The following is a 22,664-nucleotide window of genomic DNA, read 5'->3' as shown; positions in this document are numbered from 1 at the left end:
CCGGAGGAGAAATGACTGCTGGAAGAAGCACAACAGGACACCTTCATCTGCTCAGCTGCAGCAAAACATGTCTCTCTCAATTCGGTCTCTACTGTCACTGCAGGCGCTGCAACCATCCAACAGTTTGACCTCAACCCCAAAGGCACACTCCTCCATTGTCTCCCAAGGCGGCCGGAGCCAATAGCATCCCTAGATGGCATACCTGTTCCTTCAGAGGAGTCCAACACAGTCCAGATATGTTATAATTGCTGTCTTTACAAGTGTTCAGGTGGATGTCCTTAATGGGCTAGACCCAGAGAAACTAGCAGGTATTTCCAGATTTATTTGACATCTTTTGAAATCGGGATACACCACTGAACTAGGTGTGGGCTGTCTAAGCTATTGGTGATATGTGTTGTTGACTCAGGGAACATCGTCTGACTCTCAGTTATGAAACGAAGTGTTGAAGCAACAGTGCTGGTTAAATGACAGGTACAAATTCATAATTCTCTTCTTATGCATCTAACTTTGAGGTGCCTTATGTCCTCTGCCGCAACTGGGGATGGGCAGAATTGGATTCGGTTTGCATTTGAAGGGAACTCTAAAAACCTGCGGTTTCCAAAAACATAGGAAAACCGAATCACAGCCATCCTTTAAAGGTTATAGTCTGAATTCTGTGGTACGTTTCTCCAACCGAACAATGTTTGCAGAAATGCATATATTAGGGGAAAGCTTGCATATAAATTAATATATTAGAGAAAATAACATACACAACTGTGTTATGTTAGGAGATACTGCTTGAGGAAAGTATGTACATTCCTCAAAACTGCATACAAAAATGTGTTTATTAGGATAAATTCAATGCTGGAGAATTTCCATGAGGATTTTTTTAATGCAAAATGGTTGCAGAAATGTGGAGACCTGAATTTAAGACTGGAAAAAGGAGAAATGGAGAGGATTAAATTGACCAATCCTTCCATCCCCACCCTCCATCTGACTTCATTTCCCCAACTTTGGCAACCTCCCCCAACATGATGCCCAGTCCATTTGGGCATTATGGACTACAATGCCCATTAGCCACAGCCGTGGATGATGGGAGTTGTAGTCCAGAACATATGGGGGGGGTACAATGTTGTGGAAGGCTGTCCTAGAAGCAGAATCAATATTGGGGGGGGGGGTGAGGAGTGAAGTTGGAGGGAGTTGAATATACAGAATTCTTGTCCGTAACAGCAATGCAGTTGTTTTAGATTAACGTATAAATAGACATTAGTGTAATACATCTGTTGTTAATCCACGTCTTGGTGGAAGAAGGATGCCAACACTTCATTTATTAGACCCGTCGATCCTATAACATCCTTCCCTGTGTTCCTTTTGTCTTTTTCTCAGAGAGTATAATAGGTTCCAGGATGTCTTTTATTTCACTATATAGACCGTGTTTCCTCCTGTCGAACAAGAGCAAGACATAATGGATTCCAGGATGTAATTTATGCGGGTTTTTTGGAATCGGACACTATCCCATTAATTCTGAAACTTTCTGACAGTGAGCTGATTCTCTCGCGCTACCCTTACTTGTTAGCTGTTAAGCACCAGGGAGGTTGCGAGGGGAAAATTAGGAGAGGGGGAAGCAATCAAGTCTAAGATTGTAGTCCAAGGCATTTTGCCTGCCTGTCACCCATTTCAGTCTTCCTGGGAAAGGATGGTTAGGAAAACCACTTCCCCTCTTAAGCAGCAAAATCTTAAGAAGAGCTCTAATATGGCCCCATCTGCACTATAGATTTAAAGCACACCACGTTAAGCAATCGTGGCTTCTCCTAATCCTGGGAACTATGATTTGTAAAGGGTGCTGAGAGTTGTTGGGAGACCCCTATTTCCCTCACTGAGCCATGATGGCTATGCTCTGCCACCACTGTCAGAGGCAGTACATCTCTGGATGCCAGTTTCTAGGAACCGTAAGTGTCAATCAGACAAAGAAAGTTAGAAAGCAAAATGTGGAGGCAAAATTCTAAAGCTTATTAGGCAGCTATGATGGGAAACAGGATGCTAGGGTGATGGACCTTTGCTCAGACTTAGGAACCATCTGCATTATACATTTAAAGCAGTGTCATGCCCCTTTAACCAGTCATGGCGTCCCTCAAAGAATCCTGAAACATGTAGGTGCTGAGAATTGGTAGGAAATCCATTCCTCTCACAAAGCTATAATTCTCAGAGTTTCCTGGGAAGAGAAATTGGTTGTTAAACCACTCTGGGAATTTTAGAATTTTAGTTTTTAGAAAGTAGACCTCATAGAGAGTGTATATAGATATATAAAACTCAAATTAAATCTCAGTGTCAGTGAGTCTACACATCTTTAGTACACATAAATGCAAATGTGTGTGCATGAACACAAGGTACACAGCTTGCCAATTTTGTGTGTCTTTACTGTATATATTGCAGCTGGTGAGACATATTTTGCACTGAAATGAAATGTTAGAGTGGGCAAGTCAACATATATTTAGTGTGAAAATGCAGGTACTTGAACCCTAAGGCGCCACAACTGCTGATCTATCTATCTATCTATCATCTATCTATCTATCTATCTATCTATCTCTATCTATCTATCTATCTATCTATCTATCTATCGTCTATCTACCAACACTTCAGCTGGGTGTGTGTGTATGTATATGTATATGTATATGTGTGTGTGTGTGTGTGTGTGTGTGTATATATATATATATATATATATATATATATATATATATATATATAATATATATATTTTAGTTGATAACCTATTTCAGGGCAGCCATGCTTCTCTAAAATACTGTCATTCACATGTCCAAAGAGGTTGCCACAGAGATAAATGGGTGGGCCTTTTCCCACCTTACCTGGCTAGCTGAAGGATGGAGACCAACAGGCCAAGAAGGGGTGAGTATTGCTGGATGCTAGAAGCTGGAGACACAGAGACATGGCTTGCTCTGTGCTGGAACCAAGAGATGTGGTTTGCGGCTTCCCTGGAAACCCAACAGGGAAGCAAGATCTGTTGGGGTGTTAATGCTGTGAGCACCTCTATCTTATACTGAGGTTGTATATATGGGTAAACCAAACCATGTATCATAACGACACCATAGTCTCCATTTTTTTTTATTCCAAGGAAACCAAACGCTGCAAAAGTGCAGGAGATTGGGGTGCCCTTCTAGCATCTAAACTGATAGGCTACAGGGCAAAACTTGTAGCTTTCCTGCGCTGGAGAAGTGCCTCAACTCTTTTCAATTCAGTTGCTTCATTCTGTGCCTTCTCCCAGCAACTTTTGGGAATGGGACATACACAGCAAACTGGCTGAATCCCCTGTACAGAGCATTCCAAGGCAAATAGTCCATCTGTACACCCCAAGTGCCCTTCAGACTCTCTGACAGAGTTAACGAATCAGGCTTTAGAACAGGGGTCAACAAACTTTTCCCGCAGGGGGCCGGTCCATTGTCCCTCAGACCTTGTGGGGGGCTGGACTATATTTTTGGGGGGGAGGAATCCCCCCAACTCTCCTCTCCCTTCTCCACAGCACAGGACGAGCCCCAGGGGCTGCTTACCTGTGCCTTGAGAGCGGCAGGGGCTGGTGGCAGCGGCGGGATGATGAGCGGCGTGAAAGGGCAGGCTCCATAGAGGGGCTGCTTAAAATGGCGCTCAGCCAACTGTGGCTCAACAAAGCCCAGCCCCCTTCCTCCTCTAGGCAGGGCAGGGAGAAGCCAGGAGGAGGGAGGGAGGAGGCGCCGACGCAGTGTATGTGAGGGAGGGAGAGGGGGGAAATGGTGCAGCCAAAACCATCAGAATCCCCACGCCAATCCACGCAGCGATTTTCGGACTGTCCACGGGCTGGATCCAGAAGGCAATTGGGCTGGATCTGGGCCCTGGGCCTTAGTTTGCCGACCCATGCTTTAAAAACAACCAGCGCTTATTTTGCATCTGGAAACAGAAGCATTAGTCCCTAAAGCACAAAAGCTCTAAAAATAAAAAACACAGAGGGAAAAGGTATTAAATTCCTTCTTGGGGGCCACTGGTCCATCCTGCAATGCAATCTCCTTCCCACTCTCCTTTCCTCAGAGTTCTCCTAGGAAGATACCAGCAGATCACAAAAAATGTGATGTAGGAAACTGCAGGATGAACTGTGGTGGTAGAACTGACTAGGTCCCTTTTGCAGCGAGCGCATTTAAGATGGTAATAATAATAATAATAATAATAATAATAATAATAATAATAATAATTGTAATAGTAATAATACCCAATTAAGAGTGCCAATAAAAGCTGGGGAGGCTGCAAGGGTGCTGTTGTTGCTTGGGGATCTAAATTTTTTAGGGCAATGTTTCTCAAGGTGGAAGGTACCATCCGGGGGGGGGGGGGCAGCAGGGAGACACCGGATCTGAAAATGAAGATCAGGCTTTGGAAAGCTGGTATCACTGGATCGAGTTCACAGATTTTGTTGAAATAATTAAACTAAAGAACTGTAACTGGATTTCGAATAAATGTGCAATTGTTATCATTTGGATTTTATTGTGTTGTTATCTTCCTTAGTGGATTATGCAGCGGGTGATGCTTTTTATAGGGTGGGGGGCACTGGGGGTAGGTTTATGAAACCAAAGGGGCAGTGCCCCCCCAAAAAAGGGAAGTGCTGGTAGAGGACTGTCTTCTGAAGTAACAGGGAACCAGGCAGAGGGCCTTCTCAGTGGTGGCGCCCACCCTGTGGAACGCCCTCCAATCAGATGTCAAAGAGATAAACAACTACGTGACATTTAGAAGACATCTGAAGGCAGCCTGTTTAGGGAAGTTTTTAATGTGTGACATTTTAATGTATTTTTAATCTTTGTTGGAAGCCGCCCAGAGTGGCTGGGGAGACCCAGCCAGATGGGAAGGGTACAAATAATAAATTATTATTATTAATTATTATTATTATTATTCGCGGATGGTGCTATGGGTTAAACAACAGTGCCTAGGACTTGCTGATCGAAAGGTCGGCGGTTCGAATCCCTGTGCAACGGGGTGAGCTCCCGTCATTCGGTCCCAGCTCCTGCCCACCTAGCAGTTCGAAAGGACCCCTAAGTGCAAGTAGATAAATAGGAACCGCTTTCTAGCGGGAAGGTAAACAGTGTTTCCGTGTGCTGCGCTGGTGCTGGCTCACCAGATGCAGCTTGTCACGCTGGCCACATGACCCGGAAGTGTCTTCGGACAGCGCCGGCTCCTGGCCTCTTAAGCGAGATGAGCGCGCAACCCTAGAGTCGGACACGACTGGCCCTGACAGGCAGGGGTACCTTTTACCTTATTATTATTATTATTATTTGGCCACTTCCTTCCGGCTTATAAAAGATTCAGCCCACCTTCATATACACAGGTGTCTCATGCCCCCACCCTGAAACTCTGTACTGACAGGAAATGAGACAGGGTTCTTTCGGCAGGGAGGAGGGAAAAAACAGAGGAAGAACTCTCCAATTTCACAAAGTCAACCCTCATTGTCAAACCCAGAGGCAGCTGAGAATTCTCCCAGTCCAAAGGCACGGTACGGCGTTCGAGAGACGACACACAAGAGAAACACAAAAATATCTCGTTAACTTTTTTTAAAAAACAATTCTAACCACTGAACAAGCTACTCTCCCCCCCCCCTTCTCTCTCAATAATTTATACCTGAATGGCTCGTCTAGACATGACATCATTTTAAGGTATGCCTGGTGTTCTGTGGTCCGTTTACAATAACCAGGATGTATAATTGCCTTCGTTCAGGTCAGCAAAAGGGGCGATTAGTGGGCTGGGAAGCGGAGGGGGGCAGTGGCGGTGGTGGAGGAGCAGAGGAGGAATATCACAAAGGCCTTTCTCTCCGCAGCTGTTCTGGAGAGCGGTTTTTATAGCCTGTTGTTTTCTGCCAAGGAGACGGAGCCCTAACAATGCTCTCGAATCCACACTGAACCGCTATCCCTTGCAGGGAGGCAAAAGGGAGAGTGAGGGAGAACGACACATACCGCAGATAATCTCCGATTCGCAAATGGTTTCGGTGTGAACAGTTCCTATTAAAGCCATGAAGGGAAACCAGCTGTGGATGGCGGCCAGGATCTACTCGCATGGGTGAAGGCTGAAAGGCAAGACCCTTGATTCCTTTGCAAAACAGATCGTGGAGCTGCTGCGGGACTTGAGCAAAAGGCTCCCTCTATTAAATGGACAACCCTCTTATAAAGGACAACTGCTATAAAAGTTCAATCATATCTTGTGCGTGGGCTCGGTTCCAAGGATTCCACATACAGTCGTACCTTGGTTTTTGAACAGCCTAGTTCTCGAACGTTTTGGCTCCAGAACGATTGAAACCCGGAAGTGACTGTTCCGGTTTTCGAATGTTCTTTTGGAAGCCAAACGCCCAGCAGGGCTTCTGCAGCTTCCGATTGGCTGCAGGAGTTTCCTGCAGCCAATCAGAAGCTGCGCTTTGGTTTCCGAAGCGTTTTGGAAGTCGAACGGACTTCCGGAACAGATTCTGTTCGACTTCCAAGGTACGTCAGTATACGCAAAAATGCATTTGCTCAGTGCTATTTTTCTAGAAAAAGAGGTGCTGGAACTCACCTTGAACACCTCCCTTTTTTCTTTTTTAATTGCAATGACGGCCACCTGAAAGGTGCCAGAACTGAGTTCCAGCGAGTTCTGGCTGGGGAAATAAAATCTTGGATATACTCAAAACCCTTGGAGTCACCCCTGCACAAACATCTCAAGGCTTCTAGAGGTAGCATGCAGAAATTTTCTTGCCACCTCCCCACCCTCAGCAAGGGAAATACTAATACTAATACTAATAATACTAATACTAATACTAATAATTTATTTATACCCTGCCCATCTGGCTGGGCTTCCCCAGCCACTCTGGGCGGCTTCCAATCAAATATTAAAATACAGTAATACATCAAACATTAAAAGCTTCCCTAAACAGGGCTGCCTGTTTAAAGACTTTTTCTGCTGTGCTTTCCCAGCACACAAAAAAATCTTTTGAACTCTTTGCCTTGCTTGCATTTAACTTGCAGGATTTCAACCAGTGGCCTCCAAACTCATATGGTTGAAATCGTGCAAGCGAAATGCATGTACGATGCACCCATACTGTATCTAATTTGTGCCCGCTGCTACCTTTGAAGGATTTCAAACTTTTAAAAAATTGAGTCGTACCAGCTGATAGCTCCTAACCTCAGAGGGTTTGGAGAAGCTAAATCTCGGGCGCAAACTACGTGCTACAGGAAACATGTGTACATGTGTGAGATGTGCATGCATGATTATGCAGGCCATTTTTATTTTGAAGGGAAAACAGCTGGCCAGGCTCTCTATCGGCCTTCCAATCAAGAGCAGGGTCCAGCGTTGGGTTTCCTGCCAAAAAATCACCCCCCGCTGCCCCCAAAGGCACAGTAGAAAGCATATTTAGGGGTCAAATAGCAGTTGGGAGGTGGGCAGGAAATCAGGGGCCCACACAGCTGCATTTCATTCAAAATAAGAGTAGTTAGGTGGCTTTAAAAGTGTGGGGGGGGGTTAATATAATGTACTGCTTGCTCCTCAACGTATGATGGGAGCGAGGACACGTTCTCTTTAGTAGAGCACAGGACTGTAAGCCAGAGGTGGGAAGATCTGTAGCCCTCCTCCAGATGTTGACGGACTCCAAATCCCATCGGCTCCAGCCAGCATGGCCAATGGTTTCCTGTCCCTGTAAGCTAATCCCGAGAAACCTGCAGTTAACCTGTAGAGTTTAATCTTCCCTTTCAGCCCTTCCTCAGCAGGCCAACCAGATGATTTTAAGATCATGTAGCTGCTGGAAGATGCAGGTAAGTACATCAGCCATAGGGTAGCGCCATCTGTGTTTGCTGCAGAAAAGGTAGGATAAGCCTTTCTGAGCTGTGCAAGTGCTAAAAGTTAAGAGTAGCTTGAATGTTTTAAATTCTGTTTCTTTGAATTCACTTAAGGGACGTGGGTGGTGCAAGGGACGTGGGTGGCACTGTGGGTTAAACCACAGAGCCTAGGACTTGCCGATTGGAAGGTCGGCGGTTCGAATCCCCGTGACGGGGTGAGCTCCTGTCGCTCAGTCCTTGCTCCTGCCAACCTAGTAGTTCAAAAGCACATCAAAGTGCAAGTAGATAAATAGGTACTGCTCCAGTGGGAAGGTAAACGGTGTTTCCGTGCACTGCTCTGGTTCACCAGAAGCGGCTTAGTCATGCTGGCCACATGACCCGGAAACTGTACACTGGCTCCCTCAGCCAATAAAGCGAGATGAGCACCGCAACTCCAGAGTCAGCCACGACTGAACCTAATGGTCAGGGGTCCCTTTACATTTACCTTTTTATTCCCAACTTATTGGTTTGATGATCCTTTAGCTCCCCCCCCCCTTGTTTGTTTGTTTACACATTAGTGTTTTACACTTCTATCGTAATGCCCTTCAGCCATCATCATCATCATCATTTATTTATACCCCGCCATCTGGCTGGGTTTCCCCAGCCACTCTGGGCAGCTCCCAACAGAAAATTAAAAACACGCTAAAACATCAAACATTAAAAACTTCCCTAAACAGGGCTGTCTTCAGGTGTCTTCTAAAAGTCAGATAGTTGTTAGATGATAGCTCTTGAACGAGACCTGTATAATTTGTGACTCTGTCTGCCTTTTTAAACATATACACCTAAGGTGTCTTACTCCCCACCCCCAATTCTTCCAGTTGCACCTTGTAAGCTTTCCAGTGGGACATTTTGATATTTGAATACCTGAAAGTCCACCTCCTTCCTTGCCTACAGACTCTTTCAGGTGCTGAAATTGGCAGAGGGGGCCCTCTTGGTAGTTCCTCTGCCCTCAGAGGCTGTTGGGGGGGACACAGGACAGGGCCTTCACTGTGGTTGCCCCTAAGTTGTGCAGCTCCCTCCCTACAGAGGTGTGCCTGGCGCCTTCATTGCACAGCTTCCGGAAAATGCTGAAGACTCACCCCTTTACCTCGGTTTCTGGCACATGCAGTGCAAATCTATAGGAACCATCTTATTTTGATAATTTTAAGTTGTTTTAAGCTGCTTTTCACGTTGTGCTTTAATGTTGTAACACACCCTGGGACCTTAGGATGGTGGATGGGAAACAAACAAACAAACACTTCCTACTGCCACTAACTTACAAAAACAAGTACTTCCTACTGCCACTAACTTACAAATCCATACCGTACGTTTAAAACAGATGGCTCCCCCCGCCCCAATAATCCTGTGCACTGTAGTTTTCTAAGGGTGCTGGGAACTGTAGATTTGTATGGGATAAACTACATTGTCCAGCATTCTTTTGTGGGGAGGGTAGCATTCTGCTTTAAACGTATAATGTGCATATAACAAAAGTAAATTTAGCCAGGAGTAAAGGTAAAAGGTAAAGGTACCCCTGCCCGTACGGGCCAGTCTTGCCAGACTCTAGGGTTGTGTGCTCATCTCACTCTATAGGCCGGGAGCCAGCGCTGTCCGCAGACACTTCCGGGTCACGTGGCCAGCGTGACGAAGCTACTCTGGCGAGCCAGAGCCGCACACGGAAACGCCGTTTACCTTCCCGCTAGAAAGCGGTCCCTATTTATCTACTTGCACCTGGGAGTGCTTTCGAACTGCTAGGTTGGCAGGCGCTGGGACCGAACGACAGGAGCGCACCCCGCCGCGGGGATTCAAACCGCCGACCTTTCGATCGGCAAGCCCTAGGCGCTGAGGCTTTTACCCACAGCACCACCCGCGTCCCTTAGCCAGGAGTAGGGACACCTTAATAAACCTATGAGATGCTGCCATTTCTTAAGATTTCACCCCCATAAAACGCTGCTTCTTTTTTTGAGCTTGAGATATACAGCGTATGTCTCTTCTTCCTACAGTCCCTGCCCCACCCCCACACCAATCTCTTGGTAGTCCCAAGCAGAGAGCAATTGTGTGCTTTTGGCTAAAAACACAGCACTTGAGAAACCAGATCTTGCTCCAATATAAAGGGAAAACTCCTGGATCATTTTTGGAAGTTGTACAGACAAAGGAAGCCCATCTCTTGGGGAGCTGGATTACCAAATGCATTCAGGGCCTCTTGCAGAAATAAATCTGGTGTTGTTCAGCTCAGTCTCCCCAAGCGGACTGCTCTTTGTGGGTTTGAGGAGGGGAGGGGAAATGCCAGGGGGTAGCCTGGAGATGTAAATGGTTTTATTTAAGAGCAAAACGCAGAGAATGGTCCACTTGATAGACGATGCCTTTAAGAACCAGTAAAAGGAAACATTAAAAGAAATTATGGTAAAGCTATACGAGATTTTCGAAGTGGCTTTTTCAGACGTATTGCTTTCTTTAAGGTATAGGCATTTTCTTTGCCTCGAAATCAAAAGGGTTCTGCAGGTTTTTTGAAACATCGCAAAACCTGCAAGGCCTGTTCGACCAGCAATGATCAAAGTCCATTTCAAACTAACAAAACAAACCAACACCAACAGCCTAACTCAGTATAAAGCAGCTACCTCTGTTCCTATGTTCCTCACTATGATGTGATGGATTGAGCTTCTATTCAAATCCACCATTCTTTTTCTAAATTTGCATTAACATATTAAAATATGGAAATCACATGCAAATCTGTGTCTTCGACACAAAGGGTTGATAGTTGTTTTCATTGTTTATTATCAATTTTATTTTTTCTTGTTTATCATGAGGTAAACTGCCCTGGGACTTTTGGTGAAAAGCAGGTCATATATACGCTAAACAAGATAAATAAAGATAAGTGGCCACCCTAACTTTAGCACCGCTCCCCCTACACCTGAGAAAACTCCCTCCCCTCCCAATTGTACAATTGTACTGAATTTCTGAAGGCACTCCGAGAGCCTTTTTGCCTAAATGGTGGGATTTAAATGCCTTAAAGAAACAAACAAATGGGGAACAAGGGAAAAAAATGAGGTAAACCTCCTGGGAATTCCTGCCAAATGCACATTCTCAGCTTGTCATTACTGACGTTCAACAAATGAAAAAGAAAGGAAATGAATGAATGTGAGAATCGGCATGGTCAGCAAGGGGTTACTTGATCCCAGACCAGAACCAGCTCCCTTTCCCATATAGCTTGCACCCTTTGACTTGTATCTCTGTGTTGTTGTTTTTTTTTTTAATAAGGCTTTCTAAAAAGAAACAAGAGCTGAAAAATTCAGAGAGAAGGCCTAGTTCATTTCAGGAGCCAGGGGTGGTGTTGGTGGGGAACCAAACAAACTACAATTCCCAGAATGCTTTGGGAGAAGCCACGGCAGTTGAAACTGTTTTGTGTAACCAAGGAAGCAGACAAATCCTTAACAGCAGAGAGCCGGGGAGAGAGGAAAATGAACCAGACACAAAGTATGCTGATAGACGGCCTCACTCGGACCAAGCATGTTGCCAGCGCCGCTCTCATCAGAATAGTGGACGGCAACATCCTGGCAACAACTCCGGGCTTCAACATCCAGAGCCAAGCCCTGGTCTTCCTCCAAGCTTTCTTTAAGGAGCTGCTCCAAGTCAGAAGAGACGGGCTTTACTTCAAAGACCGGTATTACAAGTGTGTCCGAGCGGACGACCACTCCATCTACCTCAAAGGGAAAGACAATGGGGTGATACTGGCCAAAACGGGGACCTTCATCGTGGTCGGCACTTACGCCCAAGGCATGTACCCCAGCGTGTGTGTGGAAGCCGTGGAGAAGCTGGCGGACTACTTCAGAGCAAAGGGAAACTGAAAAGGCTGTGGAGATGGAGCCATTTTACTCGGAGACCCAGCGCAGCCCAGCCCAGCAAGAGAACGGATCGCCATCGGCAAGAGAGAGCAGCTGATGCAAGGACCACGAATCCTTTTCACATGCATCCTACTTGTGGGGTTGGAGGGGAGAAAAATTAAATGCACACAAAGTAAAACCTTGGTGCTTGATTGATATACGTGTATCGTTTCAGGTTCTCCCTGGCCTGAAGCCTTCATTGGTTGAGGCTGGCTGCAATTCCTGGCTGGGGATGTTGTGGCCCTCTCTGCCTGGCCCTCAGGACTTTCCACGCTCCAGGCCATGCCTTCCCTCCAGGACACAACCACCAGTAGCCCTGCTCCTGACCCTATCTCAAGTGTCTGACATTCAGAAGACATCTTAAGGCAGCCCTGATCAGGGAAGTTTTTAATGTGTGATATTTTAGTGTATTTTTGGTTTCTGTGGAAGCCACCCAGAGTGGCTGGGGAAACCCAGTCAGATGGGAGGGGTACAAATAATGAACTATTATTATTATTATTATTATTATTATCATCATCATCATCATCATCATCAGGATAGTGGTTCTTGCTTTCCTGGGTGGAGGGGTGTAGACAGTGTTAGAAATTCCCCAGGTGCCAGGCACATTTTGTGACTGGTGTGAGTCCAGTTGTGACCACATGGAGCTCTCTGAATGTCAGGTTAGTGACTGACATCTGGATAGCCTCCAGCTTTCTTAAGCAGGTAAGCAAAAGAGCTTCTTTACTGTATTTATATCCCACCATTTTCTCCAAGGAGTACATGGTTCACTCCTTGGTTAAATCCTACAGTGACCCTGTGAAGTAGGTTAGGAGGCTGTGAGTGATTCCAAGGTCACCCAGTGAACTTCCTGACTGAGTGGCGATTTGAACCCTGATCTCCCAGATCCTAGTCCAGCACTCTAACCACTACACCACACTTCGTAGAGTCCTTCTGCTATGGGGGGGCTCTATAAATTAAGCAGGTAAATAAATATGGGGAAAGCAAAATGTTACTTGGAGAAGGATCTGAACTATTTCCCTTGAAGCCTGAATGTGTTTTATTCTGGGTTGTTTAATTTGATGTTTTAATGTGTTGTAAACCGCTTTGAGATTTTCCACACTTTAAAATATAAAGAGGTACAGAAATGAAAATCATCATCATCAATTTCATCGGGTGTGGGGGAATGGCACCTAGACATTCCATTGTGGCAACCGTAACCCAGGTTTAAGGTACCATTTGATGATTAGCTTATATATCCGAGTTTCTGACACTGGTGTGGGCACAGAAATGTGGGGTAGACTGGAAGGTGTACTACAGAACAAAGGTAAGAGTCATCATATCCATTGCTCCACCAATGTTAATCTCTGGGCCCACTTTTGACTCTGAACATGCCCACCACTGGCATGTGAACCCCAAAAGATTCCCCATGAGGGAATGTGGCCCTCGGGGCTAAATATTTACCCCCCCCCCCCTCTGTTCTAGAACATTCTGTGTAAGAGATTGCTGCAATGGCGAGGTATATATAATTTGATTCAGTTCTCCTTTAAAAGCAAACTGATCTAATTTATACTTACTGTTATTTATTATTTTTACAATTTATATACCGCTTATATTTTTTTTTTAAAAAAAAACTCTAAGCGGATTACAAAACAGATCGAAACATCAAAATAAAAAGTAATAATGAGGGAAGTCCGTCAATGCTGACGATGGGCTTGGTGCTTCTGGCAACAATGACTGGGACATATCTGTAGTTTTTTAAGGGTTCTGTCTTATGTCATAAATAGGTCATCTAGCGATCCTCTCTCTGGAAAAGAAACATTTCACCACTTCTCCTTCCTTGTACCCATATGGCTTATTTCTCCAAAATGTACACCTGTGCATGTGTATGGTGTTAAAAAAAAGAGATAGATGAAATTCAGAACTTATTGGAAGTTAGGGGAAACACAACTCAGTCAGCTGGATTCAATCAGCTGGGAGGCGCGATGCTCTGATGGGTCCAGGAGCCCACCTGTCACCCCTGGCACTAACAGTTCCCCTACAAAAAAAATTCATTGCATGCCACTGCCTGCAACCCTAGAAAGCTGCTGCCAGCCAGTGTTAACAATACTGAGATGGAAAGCTCAGTGGTCTGCCTTGGTCTAAGGATGATTCCTATGCGCCTAAATCAGAATGCATTACACCAGTGTTTCCCAACCGGTGTTCCGCGGCACACTACTGTGCCGCGAGACTTTGCCTGGTGTGCCGCGGGAAAAATTGGCGGGCGGGGGGGGGGGGGGAATAAAGGGGAAAAAATTTATTCCCCCACCGCCAGGCGTGGGGCTGGGGAGGGGGAAGCCCGAGCTTCCCCCTCCCCCAGAACGGGACCCAGAGCCATGACGAAGCTGCGCGCAGCTTTGGCATCGCTCTGGGAGCTTGCGGGGCTGGGGGAGGAGGAAGCCCTCCGCCAGCCTCCAAACCATGTCGGGAGACAGCGGGATGGCGCGCTGCGCCTCTCCCGCTGTCCCCCGAGTTTGCGGGGCTGGCGACGGGAAGGAGCAGGCTTCTCCCCCCGCCAGCCTTCCAGCCAAGTCGGGGGACAGCGGGATGGCGCGCTGCGCCTCTCCCGCTGTCCCCCGAGTTTGCGGGGCTGGCGACGGGAAGGAGCAGGCTTCTCCCCCCGCCAGCCTTCCAGCCAAGTCGGGGGACAGCGGGATGGCGCGCTGCGCCTCTCCCGCTGTCCCCCGAGTTTGCGGGGCTGGCGACGGGAAGGAGCAGGCTTCTCCCCCCGCCAGCCTTCCAGCCAAGTCGGGGGACAGCGGGATGGCGCGCTGCGCCTCTCCCGCTGTCCCCCGAGTTTGCGGGGCTGGCGATGGGGAGGAGCAGGCTTCTCCCCCCGCCAGCCTTCCAGCCAAGTCGGGGGACAGCGGGATGGCGCGCTGCGCCTCTCCCGCTGTCCCCCGAGTTTGCGGGGCTGGCGACGGGAAGGAGCAGGCTTCTCCCCCCGCCAGCCTTCCAGCCAAGTCGGGGGACAGCGGGATGGCGCGCTGCGCCTCTCCCGCTGTCCCCCGAGTTTGCAGGGCTGGCGACGGGAAGGAGCAGGCTTCTCCCCCCGCCAGCCTTCCAGCCAAGTCGGGGGACAGCGGGATGGCGCGCTGCGCCTCTCCCGCTGTCCCCCGAGTTTGCGGGGCTGGCGACGGGAAGGAGCAGGCTTCTCCCCCCCGCCAGCCTTCCAGCCAAGTCGTGGGACAGCGGGATGGCGCGCTGCGCCTCTCCCGCTGTCCCCCGAGTTTGCGGGGCTGGCGACGGGAAGGAGCAGGCTTCTCCCCCCGCCAGCCTTCCAGCCAAGTCGGGGGACAGCGGGATGGCGCGCTGCGCCTCTCCCGCTGTCCCCCGAGTTTGCGGGGCTGGCGACGGGAAGGAGCAGGCTTCTCCCCCCGCCAGCCTTCCAGCCAAGTCGGGGGACAGCGGGATGGCGCGCTGCGCCTCTCCCGCTGTCCCCCGAGTTTGCGGGGCTGGCGACGGGAAGGAGCAGGCTTCTCCCCCCGCCAGCCTTCCAGCCAAGTCGGGGGACAGCGGGATGGCGCGCTGCGCCTCTCCCGCTGTCCCCCGAGTTTGCGGGGCTGGCGACGGGAAGGAGCAGGCTTCTCCCCCCGCCAGCCTTCCAGCCAAGTCGGGGGACAGCGGGATGGCGCGCTGCGCCTCTCCCGCTGTCCCCCGAGTTTGCGGGGCTGGCGACGGGAAGGAGCAGGCTTCTCCCCCCGCCAGCCTTCCAGCCAAGTCGGGGGACAGCGGGATGGCGCGCTGCGCCTCTCCCGCTGTCCCCCGAGTTTGCGGGGCTGGCGATGGGGAGGAGCAGGCTTCTCCCCCCGCCAGCCTTCCAGCCAAGTCGGGGGGCAGCGGGAAGGGCGAGCTGCGCCTCTCCCGCTGTCCCCCGAGTTTGCGGGGCTGGCGACGGGGAGGAGCAGGCTTCTCCCCCCCGCCAGCCTTCCAGCCAAGTCGTGGGACAGCGGGATGGCGCGCTGCGCCTCTCCCGCTGTCCCCCGAGTTTGCGGGGCTGGCGACGGGAAGGAGCAGGCTTCTCCCCCCGCCAGCCTTCCAGCCAAGTCGGGGGGCAGCGGCAAGGGCGCGCTGCGTTTCTCCGCTGTCCCGGACGGCTTTCGAAAGCCTGCCTTCAAAAGCCGTCCGGGACAGTGGAGAAACGCGCTGCCTTTCTCCGCTCTCCCGGGAAGGCAGGCAGGGGGGAGCAAAGGCTTTCGCCCCCGCCCGCCCCAGGACCTCTTCTGAAGGCGGGCGGGGGGCGAAAATCTTTGTCCCCCCTGCCTGCCTTCCCAGGGGCTTTTAAATCGCCCCGGACAGCGGAGAAGTCCTCCGCTGTCCCGGGCGATTTTAAAATGCCGCCCGCCAGCATTTTAAGATTGCCCCGGACAGCGGAGAAGTCCTCCGCTGTCCCGGGGTTTTTTAAAATGCTGGGGGTGGGAAGAAAAGCCCTTGTCCCCCCCCCAGCCTTCAGAAGAGGTCGGGGGACAGACTGCGGGGAGAAATCAGGGTGGGAGTCACGACCGTGAGGCAGGGCTGCCAAGTGTGGCAGAAGAGGACACGGCCGTCGCACCTGTCCTTAGGTAGGAGCTTCTTCCGTGTCGACCTGCTGCCCTAAAGTCTTGGCTTTTTTCTTGGCTTTTTGGCGGTTGGCACAGAAGGAAGGCAAGGGGGAGGGGAAAAAATTGAAACTTGCACTTTCGTGCGTCCCTCCCGGCGTGACGCTGCGCGCTGACGTCACGGGGCTGTAATGGTGGTGTGCCTCGATATTTTTTTCATGAAACAAGTGTGCCTTTGCCCAAAAAAGGTTGGGAAACACTGCATTACACAACCATAAGGACACGAGACACCTTTTTTTTAACAATGTGAGTCGTAGGAACAGAGTTTCTACACTGCCACAGAATCCCAGCATGCAAACTGCCCTTCCCGTTATCAGCCAGGCGGAGGGGGTAATTTTGTTTCCCGGATTTGCACCGTTCCATTTGAAGAAAAGAAAACTTGGGTCTAAAGACGGGAGAAGAGAGAGATGACGTCTGATATTAGCAAAAGTAAAACAAGGATGTCATTTTCTGGCTGCCCTCAAATTGGCGCCAAGTTTCCCGGGTTGGTGGGGGACACACATTTGCCTCCCAGGAGAGGGTCCCTGGGCTTTGAACTTCGAAGCATATGAGAGGAGGGGAAAGAGGCTCGCTGGAGGTGCCAGCATCATCTTGGATTGAAATCAATCAGACTGATGCATGATTGCAATAACTAGCCCACATCACCTCTGCGCTGCCCCTTTCCATATGGTCTTTATATCAGGATTCCGCAGGCTGGGTGGCTCATTTCCTGCTGCAGCTAAAAAAAATCCCCCTCGCTCCAAAAAGAGAGAAAGAAAACAAAGCAAAGCGAGACTGATCGTCCAGCAGAACTGTTTGACTAAAGTCCCTCCAAAGCTGAAGCAACAGCTCCGATTAAGTTCTTTGTTATCTTATCAACTTAGCTAGATGCAGAGAGAAGCCCAAACAAGGCAGGAATTAACTTAAGACTCACTCCAAATGTCAGGGAATCTGACATGTTCCATCACTTGGGGTTTACCTGAGACTTCTTTGGGCCCAGGGAGACATAGGAATAAAACCAGAAAGCATGGGAGGCCTCAGCACAGAAGCATACCCAACATTTCTCCAATGAAAACAGGGACAACCAATTTTATTAGTATTCGTATTAGTATTCGTATTAGTATTAGTACAGTGGACGCTCGGGTTGTGAACGTGATCTGTGCAGGATGCATGTTCGCAACCCGAAGTGTTTGCAACCCGCAGCGGCACGTCCACGCATGTGGGCGATTCAGTGCTTCTGCGCATGTGCAGAGCGCAATTTAGCGCTTCTGCGCATGTGCAACCACCGAAACCCGGAACTAACCTGTTCCGGTACTTCCTGGTTTTGGCAGGTCCGTAACCTGAAAAAACGCAACCTGAAGCATCTGTAACCTGAGGTATGACTGTACAGTGGTGCCTCGCAAGACGAAATTAATTCATTCCGCAAGTTTTTTCTTCTTGCAAGTTTTTCGTCTTGCAAAGCACGGTTTCCCATAGGAATGCATTGAAAATCAATCAATGCGTTCCTATGGAGACCGTCCGGGGACAGAGGGGAAGCGCCGCGCACCTTCCCCTCTGTCCCCAGAGATTGCGGGGCTGGCAACGGGGAGAAGCGATCTTCTCCCCGCCGCCCCTTGCTTCAAAAGAGGTCCGGGGACAGCGGGGAAGACACGCTGCGCTTCCTCGCTATCCCCGGAGCTTGCGGGGCAAGCTTCGTTTTGCGAAGCAAGCCCATAAGGAAATGCGTCTTGCGAAGCGGTCAAGAAAACGAAAAACTCCTTCGTCTAGCGAGTTTTTCGTCTTCCGAGGCGTTCGTCTTGCGGGGTACCACTGTATTAGTATTAGTATCACCCTGCCCATCTGACTGGGTTGCCCCAGTCATTCTGGCCTACTTCCAACATATATAAAAACATAACAAAACATTTCACATTAAAAAAACTTCCCTGTACAGGCCTGCCTTGAGATGTCTTCTAAAGGTTGTAGAGTTACTTACATCCTTGGCTCAGGGGTCACATTACTACATACCCTTCAACATTTCTTCGATGGAAATAGGGATGTTCTAAGGACATTCCAGGATCAAATCAGAAACTGGTATGGCTTCTTTAATTCTGGGACTGTCCCCAGAAAATAGGAAGTTTGCAGTAGCCAGACCCAAATTAGTGATTTAATCACTGCTTGGGGCCTGCACAAGACATTCTGCTGCCTGGGATGAAGATGGTGTCTCCACCAGAGAGCGGTTACACTGGCAACTGAATCTTGCAGCAACCCTGGCGATGGTATAGAGCCCTCTGCTGCACCTGAGAGTTGCAGCCCAGCTTAGGGAGTTCAGGGGCAACCCTGGATGTTGGACCATATCAGGTGAGCAAGAGGCATCGTCAGAGTTCAAGGACACATTCCAGCCAAGGGAGGTGTGAAGCAGGGCTGGTGAGGGTGGCCTGGGAAATGGCCTTCTCTGTGGCAGCCCCTCAGTTGTGAAACTCCCATGCCACCTTCCTTATACAGCTTCTGGCAAATTCTGAAGAAGCGCCTCTTCGCCTTACCCTTTCAACGCTTGAGGTGTGTATTTTTAGGACTCACCCTATTTCTCTAATTGAAAGACGCTTTAAACTGTTTTTAATATTTTGTTGCATGGTTGTGCTTTAATGTCGTAACCTGCCCTGGGACCCAATAATAAATCATAAATAATTCCACTCAGAACAAATCAGAAGCATGAAATCTCACGCAGGGAAGCCTGCGGTTCGGATGCGAGGATCCCAAACGGTGCTCCCCGGGGAGCACAAACTGTCTCCAAATTCCCCACGTAAACACAGCCGTGGTGCATATCAAATGACAGGCAGCCCGTGAAGAAGGCAAGCCGTTTTCTTCCAAAAGATAAAATCTAAAAGCGAAGATTTAAAGCCCGCAATATTGCACAGCGGAGTTTAGCTAGCTGCCAGCGAGACTTCCTCGCAGGCTGGAGACCTTCCTCGTCGGCTGCCCGGTTAAGAGTTAAAATTCCTCAGATAATTCTAATTTAAACAATCTGTAGCCATCAGCACTAAGGAGGTGCCCGCCAGCTGGTGATGGTTAAGTGGTTCCTTTTTTTTTCTCTTCCAGAAACCTGAACCTATTAGCAAAGGGTCAAGACGTTCTGTTATACTCCGTAGCAAGTTTCAACAATGGTTGAAACCCTCTCGTAGAATGCAAGAGTCTTCCAGGGATGGGGGAGAGAGAGATTTCATTTCAAGAGAAGGTTGGGAAAGGAACTCCCACAGATCTGCATTTCCAACTTTGAACAGTGCAACTGGAAGGTCCTGCAAACTCGGGGTATGGGGGAACGAGAAGGAAGCTCCACACACTTTCATTCACAGATGCTTACCTTCCTCGCAGTTCCTTCCCGTGAAGCCAGGACAGCATCGCCATTCCAGGGCAGTCAGTGTTCTGTAGGAGATCTTGTACATGGGTCTGATGAGAGTCCTGTAACTAACACAAGCAAGAGGTCACGCAGACTGCTCTGCCCCAAACCTGCCAACCATGCAAATATTAAAAGCTGCACGTTTGCAAGTAAGCTCAGGTATGCTTTAATGCAAGGCTGTCACAGCACAAAACACAAAACACTCACCCCCACTTCCCACTGGTCCTAGGCCTAGGAAGCATGGGTCCATGCAGTTTCCTACTTGTCCTGCTCCTTTCCCAGGGAAAATCCACCCTTTAGTGCTAAATAAGAGCAGAAGCCAGGCTTTAATACTCTTAATTTACCCTGAACATTTAGGGGACTAGTCTAGTCCACTGACTGCACACCACTGCTGTTCATTCTGACAGACTGTGTGCTAAAAAACAGTTTCCCCCCAAGGGGAAAGTGGAAGTTTGGGACAAGAGGAAGTGTGGATGAACTGTAACAAGGGTACGGACTCCCAGGTAAACGAGTACAGGTGCAGCCTCACTGCAGTTTCATGAGAACATAAGACCCTCCTACTGTACAAGGCCATGCTTTCTCCTTCTTCCATGTGACAGCCCTTTAGATATTTGAAGATGGCTATCCTATCGCCTCTCAGTCTTCTCTCCCCCAAGCTAAACCTGCCTAATTCCCTCAACTGTCAACACACACAAATGGACTCAAAAGCGCCCCGGATGAGCCTGTCAACTTTCTGCCGGCACAATCGAGAAAGAAGACTTGCAAGTTGGATCCCAGTCTACAAGGCAATTGTGTGCTCAAATGGCTTCTTTGCAAAACTGATACGCATCGCAGGGCAAATGCTTTAAACACACAGGAGGAAGACATTTCCTGTGTAGTCCATTTGGGTCCCAGGATGCTATAAGCCGTATCTCTACCCCTCCCCAATTCCCCCCCCAAAAAAATATTGTCCTGACCAGTTTCCGGTCTTTAAAGTGTACTTGTTTCTGAAGAATTAGCCTTTGGTGCCAAATGTGGGATCTGATGTTCTGCATTCGGAATCGTTGCATGCTTGAAATCCGCTTAAAACAAGCAAACAACTCTCCCTCCCAAAAAGTGAAGTTCAAACATTCCAGCCGTGACTATTTACCAGTGACAGTTTCGATTTCTTGGTCCCTGGTGATTCCTTGCCCTCACCTTTGCCTTGTTAAAATGCCTTGTTAAAATCAGGGTGAGTTGCTAGATGCTAACCTATAGGTATCTGGTTAGCCTCTATGAGAACTGGAAAGTGGATTTTAGCTGTGATTCCTTGCATTGCAAAGGGTTGTACTAGATGACCCTTTGGGTCTCTTCCAATTCTATGATTCTGCTTTTTAACACGTTGGGAGGGCTGACAGAAAAGTACACTGCCCCCCCCCTCTCGCAGAAAAAGAAGAAATCATAATCTGATCCAAGCTTGCACATACCATCCTCAACAACCACCTTGGCACACCTTGGTAAAAGCTGGAGGCTGATCCTGACACTAGCTTGCCTAATACCCTCTTAAAGCCATCTAAACCCGTCATCCCCGCATTGTGTGGCCAGTGAAATTCGCAGAGTTAATTATCTGTTGCCTGAAAAAGCACTTCCTTCTGTCAGTCCAGTAAACCGATTGCCAAACAGTTCCACTGGGTGAAACAGAGTTTATCCTTTATCCTTCCCTTCAAGTCGTCTTCTGTTTCACAACAAAAAAAGCCCCTAGTGTTTCATCCTCCCTTTATCAGAAAGATGGATCAGTTCCTTAAATAAATAAATAAAAAATCATAGAATCGTGAGAGTTTGAAGTGGCCTCAAAAGTCATCTAGCCTAAGCCTGCCCACTTCCGATACAGCCTGTTCAAGATCGTGCACCGTCCTTAAAAGCTCTTCCAAATGCCCAGCTGAAATGCCCTTCCTTGCCATTTGGATTCTGGAGCAACAGAAAGCAAATTTGCTCCATCGTCTATTTGACAGCCCTTCAGGATATTTAAAGGTGGCCGTTGTGTGGCCTCTTGATCATTTCCCCTGCTTGGCTCATTGTGTTTGCCCTGTCTGCGCCTTCTCCTTTTTAACTCTGTGTCATTCTTTCCTTGCCTGCTGCCTCCAGACGTTTTGGGTTCCTACACCCACCATCCCTGAATCTGTCTTTACCTGTGATCCCTGCATTGCAGGGCATTAAGACTAGATGACCCCTGAGGTCCTTTCCAACTCTACAGTTCTATGATTCTATGATGCAGCATGTACACTCAACATGCCATGTCGGGCCTGCTTTCTTATCCACTTCCACAGCGCACAGGTAAACTGCGGCATTCATTCCTACAGGATGGGGCGAGGACCCACCAACTTGAATGGCTTTAAAAGATCAGACAAATCTGTGCCTGTCAGTGGGTACCGTCAGGGCTGGAGTCAGACACTGGTCAGAATGGAAGACGTGGGGTTCCGTTGTCAGTGCAGTTAACTCTATATTCTGCTGGGTATCATAAATGGAGAGAGTGGTGTTGCTTGTGGGCTTCCACTGTGAGAATGGCCTTTGGCCTGAACTAAAGGTAAAGGTAAAGGTACCCCTGACCATTAAGGTCCAGTCACAGACTCTGGGGTTGTGGCACTCATCTTGCTTTACCAGCCAAGGGAGCTGGCGTTTGTCCACAGACAGCTTCCGGGTCATGTGGCCAGCATGACTAAGCTGCTTCTGGCAAACTAGAGCAACGCACGGAAATACTGTTGGCCTTCCCACCAGAGTGGTACCTATTTATCTACTTGCACTTCATACTTTCAAATTGCTAGGTTGGCAAGAGCAGGGACTGAGCAATGGGAGCTCACCCCGTCACGGGGATTCGAACCGCCAACCTTCTGATCAGCAAGCCCTAGGCTCTGTGGTTTAGACCACAGCGCTACCCGCGTCCCTTGGCCTGAACTCGCAGGCCTTTTTATACACTCTTAACTTCTTCACTCCCTTCAGAACCACATTATTATTATTATTATTATTATTATTATTATTACAATTA

The 22,664-nt window shown here is 48.7% G+C and overlaps 2 protein-coding genes across 6 annotated transcripts in view; one reads left to right on the top strand and one right to left on the bottom strand.

Moving 5' to 3' along the window:
• The window catches only part of COL26A1 (collagen type XXVI alpha 1 chain), a 106,622-nt gene that overhangs the window by 62,966 nt on the left and 20,992 nt on the right, over positions 1 to 22,664 (bottom strand). For 3 of the 5 annotated variants that reach the window (XM_028707513.2, XM_028707514.2, XM_028707511.2), the window contains one exon: positions 19,628 to 19,731. In XM_028707513.2, the coding sequence (XP_028563346.2) occupies positions 19,628 to 19,731 (104 nt within the window). The remainder of the gene's footprint in view (positions 1 to 19,627; positions 19,732 to 22,664) is intronic. The other 2 variants (XM_077919265.1, XM_028707512.2) reach the window with 1 other exon arrangement.
• PFN4 (profilin family member 4) lies at positions 10,540 to 12,088 on the top strand. The gene has a single exon (XM_028707515.2). The coding sequence runs from the start codon at positions 11,183 to 11,185 to the stop codon at positions 11,660 to 11,662; it is 480 nt and encodes a 159-aa protein (XP_028563348.2). The 5' UTR covers positions 10,540 to 11,182; the 3' UTR covers positions 11,663 to 12,088.

The sequence above is a fragment of the Podarcis muralis genome, chromosome 15, assembly GCF_964188315.1.
Source record: "Podarcis muralis chromosome 15, rPodMur119.hap1.1, whole genome shotgun sequence".
Classification (NCBI taxonomy): Eukaryota; Metazoa; Chordata; class Lepidosauria; order Squamata; family Lacertidae; genus Podarcis; species Podarcis muralis.
This window is presented reverse-complemented; position numbering and strand designations above follow the sequence as displayed.